This window comes from Malania oleifera, chromosome 11, assembly GCF_029873635.1.
Source record: "Malania oleifera isolate guangnan ecotype guangnan chromosome 11, ASM2987363v1, whole genome shotgun sequence".
NCBI classification, from domain to species: Eukaryota; Viridiplantae; Streptophyta; class Magnoliopsida; order Santalales; family Ximeniaceae; genus Malania; species Malania oleifera.
In genome coordinates this window covers 42,461,518-42,465,719 of record NC_080427.1, presented here as the reverse complement: position 1 = coordinate 42,465,719, position 4,202 = coordinate 42,461,518, and the positions used below count along the sequence as shown (strand labels likewise).

General features: G+C 38.5%; 1 protein-coding gene across 1 annotated transcript; it reads right to left on the bottom strand.

Annotated features, from left to right (window-relative positions):
* Positions 1-425: 425 nt before the first annotated feature.
* On the bottom strand, positions 426-3,620 carry LOC131167853 (IQ domain-containing protein IQM6). The gene is made up of 8 exons (XM_058126860.1): positions 3,151-3,620; positions 2,764-2,878; positions 2,617-2,682; positions 2,446-2,534; positions 2,199-2,289; positions 1,787-2,026; positions 1,552-1,653; positions 426-1,352 (listed from the first exon to the last, which is right to left on the bottom strand). The coding sequence occupies exons 1-8, from the start codon at positions 3,618-3,620 to the stop codon at positions 573-575; spliced, it is 1,953 nt and encodes a 650-aa protein (XP_057982843.1). The 3' UTR covers positions 426-572.
* Positions 3,621-4,202: the final 582 nt, after the last annotated feature.

Genomic DNA, 4,202 nt, shown 5'->3' with positions numbered 1-4,202 from the left:
CTTCATGTCTTAGATGATTTGTCAGGTCTTGTTGGTTGAGCTCAGCATGTTATGAGTAAACCAAAAATAAAAATTTTGATGGAAGAAAAGAGACTTCTTTTTCTAAAAATGGAGGATGGTGTTGTGCAATCCATCGACATAAATTTTCCAATTTTGTTCCAATACCTTTTTTACAGCAATCTCTACAAAAAGAATGTCTAAAACAATATCATAGAAAAGAATGCAAAAAAAAAGGGACAACTCAGATGGTATGGACACTTGCAACGTAGGTCACATAGTGCACTTGTGAGGAAGAGTGACTTAGTTACTGTAGGGGGGCAGTAGAAGGGGTAAGGGTAGACCTAAAATAACTTAGGAGGAGATAGTGAGTAAGGATTTAATATCCTTGAATCTATCAAAAGAAATGGTCCATGATCGCATAAATTGGCGGAAAATGATTCATATAGCCGATTCCACTTGGTGGGACTAAGACTTGGTTTTGTTGTTATTGTTGTTGTATCTTCTCTACCCAAATACAAAACTGAAAAAAAACAATAATACATTATTTATTTTTCTTTCCCAACAACTATTGGCTATGGTGTTCTTGTTTGAGACAAAATCCCCTGCACTGAAGCAAGTGAACTTCTGCCCATTGAGATTTGGTGTTTCTGTTTCAGAGCTATTCTCTCTTCAGAAAAAATAGTTGGAGTTAAGACATTTTGGCAAAAACCCCTTGCATTTTTAGATCGAGACAGTCTCGGAGACAAGTTTGCTTGCTCTAAAACCCGAAACTGGAGTCTTGAAGGGTAGTCTCTCATGCAACCAATCCGTGGCCCTGCCCCCGTTGTCCATTTACTTGATAATCTCTGAGCCAGCTGATATGACTTTGTTCTTCTATGTGAATTTATTCTCTGAAGAATTGTTTCTTTTGTAATGGGGGGTTCCTCTTCTCCATTATTTTCATCGTCTTCACCAAACAAGTTCATCTTGGCAACTATGAAGTCTTCCTCAGATAGAAATGACTCTTCTGCTGTCTCATAGCCATCATCCGACGGAGAGTCTATGGTAGAAGTGGTGCAACTTGGTCCTGGAGGCAGCTCTTCCTTAAACATCTCTACCACGTCATTTTTCTCTGGTATTTTAAGTCTTGCTATCTTTGAGCAGAATCTCCTGGACAATCTTGACTTAGGCAGCTCTGGATTTCCTACAGCATTGGCATCCTGTTTTCCTGAATTGGTTTCATCCTGAGCTGAGTTTCTGGAATCAGTTCCTTCAGCATCTTGGTATAACTCTCGTTTGCTTGAGTTTCTTTGATGGAAACTGCGGCTTCCCTTTTTGTTAGAGGACTCTTCTTCCTCATCAGTGGGGTTTTTCTGAAGATGGGAAAATGAGTATTATATCCATGAGTGAATTTTCTTCTAAAAACAAAATTCAGGAGGAAAATCTCTAAGAACCTATCCGTGTAAGTTTGTACATGCAATGTTTGTTCATGTATCATGGATTTTTCTGGTTACAGAAACATCATGTTCTAGAATTGTGGAAGATATATTAAGCAAGTTTGAATTTTTTTACCTTTACATTAGCAAGATCTACGTTGTGTTCCATAAGGAAAGACATGAATTCCTGAAAATTTTCCTCTGTTGGGAGATAATGCCCACTGTGAGGCCAAACTGCCTGTACCGTTGCATCCCCAAAAAAGGAGGAGAAAAAAAGGATCAGATATATCTCAAAGATAGTACCAAATAAAAATTTTAAAATATTAAGAATGCATCAAAACAGACAACACAGAGGTGCCTTTATGGTTAACCTTCAGAATGCCATCCTCTACTACTAATCTCCCGGCAGCCAATGTGGCTCCTCCAGCCAAAAAACTTGAATGCTGAAATGTGCCTTTGTTCTTCAACCCAACATACAATGTTTTCGAAGTGCTCAGGACAAAAATCCACTTTGCATCTTTGGGTCCTCCTGTTGTGTCGAGAAGCTTCCCCGTTTGCTTGTTGAAGAACTTCCCATTCTCTACATCAACTTCATAAGCCTCCCGTTCTGTCTGAATTAGAAAACAAATTTTAATGGTGAGAAATACTAAATTTCGCAATTTTCACAAATGCAGATTTTGAGCCATTTAGCAAATCTTCACTCCAAGAATCATGCTGAGGACCCATCACCCATATGCCTGTAGGAAAACATCAAGCAACTCCACAAAAGAAGATGAGGCTCACCGGACCAAGATACTTGATGCATTGCTGTTGAAGCTTCGTTCGAGGGCATCTATCCACAAGATTGACTTCTTTTCCTTCTCCTATATCAAGCCTGAAAATTTGCAGCCAATTTTGTTCTTTAATCAGTCAATATTGCACTAAATATTCTCAAATAAATGAGCAAAACATTTTTTTTTTCCTATTTGAACCCTTTTTGTCTTCTTCCTTTTTAAAAGAAAATCCCATTTTTGGTAGAGAGACATCTTACCAGTAGAAGAAAGGCTGTTTGCTATCACAGTGAAGCCATTTGACATAATAAAATTGAAGATTATGCCCATAACGATGTCGAGGATCAATCTATTCAAAAGGAGGAAGAAAATAATGAACATGACAAGTAGATGTAGAAAAACTAGCAGCTCCATTCAAACAAGGGACTTACTGCCTCAAGCCAATGCTGTAAAGCAAGTTTCCTGGCCTTTTCATCCTTCGACAAACCTTTTCCCACCTGCCAAACAAGAGACATGCCTCCTAGTTATTCCAGGGTACGTCCCATGGCAGAATTGCATGCCATTTGTGGCCAGCTTACCTTGGCAGCTCGGGTTCTGGCTCTAGACCAACGTGAAACTGCCGTCTCAGGTTTCTCAATGTCAAAGAAGGATATAGAACTCCGCTTGAGTTCTGCAAAATCTAGCAGTTTCCACCTATAAATATACATTAAAAGAGTTAACCCAGTAATCTTTAGCCAAAGATTATAAAGAAAGAAAGAAAGAAGAGGGGAGGGTGTTTGAGCACAGCATAATAATGAAACGACTCCTCTCTGTCTTGCCTACATTTTTTTGTAATGAAACACATTTGGCTTACCAGCTCAAATTTCTGAAGAACGCATCTGCACTTTCCAATTCTATGCAGATAATATATCAATGCGGTGAACAAACTCTTTCTAAGAAAATTGCAGAGAGGGATTAATACTAACCATTTCTGCTCCACAAGAACTGCACAATCTGCCAGCTGCCTTCTTGTTCGGAAACTTTTGTACACCTTCTGCAGCTTCAATGCAGCCTGGTATCTGTGATTTCCCACTGCAGAAGGGGGCTTTTTTCCCGGAACACTGTCTGGTGTTGGCGATTGGTCATCGTCAACATCTTTGTTATTGAAGCTCAATGATTGAACAAACACCTTGTTTTCTTTAGCAGATGAAGGAGTCTTTATTGACATCATGGTCTCTAGTTCCCTGGCTTTAAAACTAAGAGATCCTTCAAATATCATCTTCCCTGAACAGTATGATCTCATTATGACTGGTTCAGAATCACGACCATTGAAACTTATAGATCGAAAAGGACCGTCCATATGATCATCATTCCCAAAACTGATCGATCTCATGAGGACAGCATCGAATTGACTATCCAAATCATCAAAAGATGGGCAAGAAAAATTTGCCCCCATTTGGGAAGAAACAACAAGGGATACCTTTCTTATTTCTTTGAAGGACCAGGATCTTTACGAACTAGATCTTGGGGGGGGGGGGGGGGGTCCCAAATCCTGTTAAGATTTAACAAAAGAAGGGTTTAAAAATTTCAGCACTACAAATTCACGAAACTTGGCATAAATGAAAGGCATCAAACTATTTTTTGTCATTCCATATTTGCACACACATTCATCATTCATGAATAAAAAATCTACAAATGCAGGAAGCCCAATCAAATGTTGCAGACACAGACATGGGGTTTGATCCAAAACACCCAAATGGGGTACAACAAATTTAAGCATTAAAACAAACCAAGACCCTATAATATATTTATTCATCAAACACATTTCAAATCACCAACAGGAAAAAATAAAAAACATTTCCCTGAATTGCAGCAGAGGGAAAATTAACAGAACCCATCATTCCATAATAACAGCTTCAATCAAGCATGGCATCAACAAAGCACAATGTACCACTTTTCCATCTCATTTTCATCCTGAAAACATGTTCAATCCATGATCATATTCTAAGATAGAAATTTTTAAACATGATAAACAAAA

Bases quoted from the DNA above. Each gene is read 5' to 3' on its own strand.
- LOC131167853 (XM_058126860.1), bottom strand. From the start codon at position 3,620: ATGGGGGCAAATTTTTCTTGCCCATCTTTTGATGATTTGGATAGTCAA. The intron at 2,879-3,150 runs GTTAGTATTAAT...GTATATTTATAG, and splicing joins GTTCTTGTGGAGCAGAAATG to GTGGAAACTGCTAGATTTTG. The intron at 2,683-2,763 runs GTAAGCTGGCCA...CTTGTTTGGCAG, and splicing joins CCAGAACCCGAGCTGCCAAG to GTGGGAAAAGGTTTGTCGAA.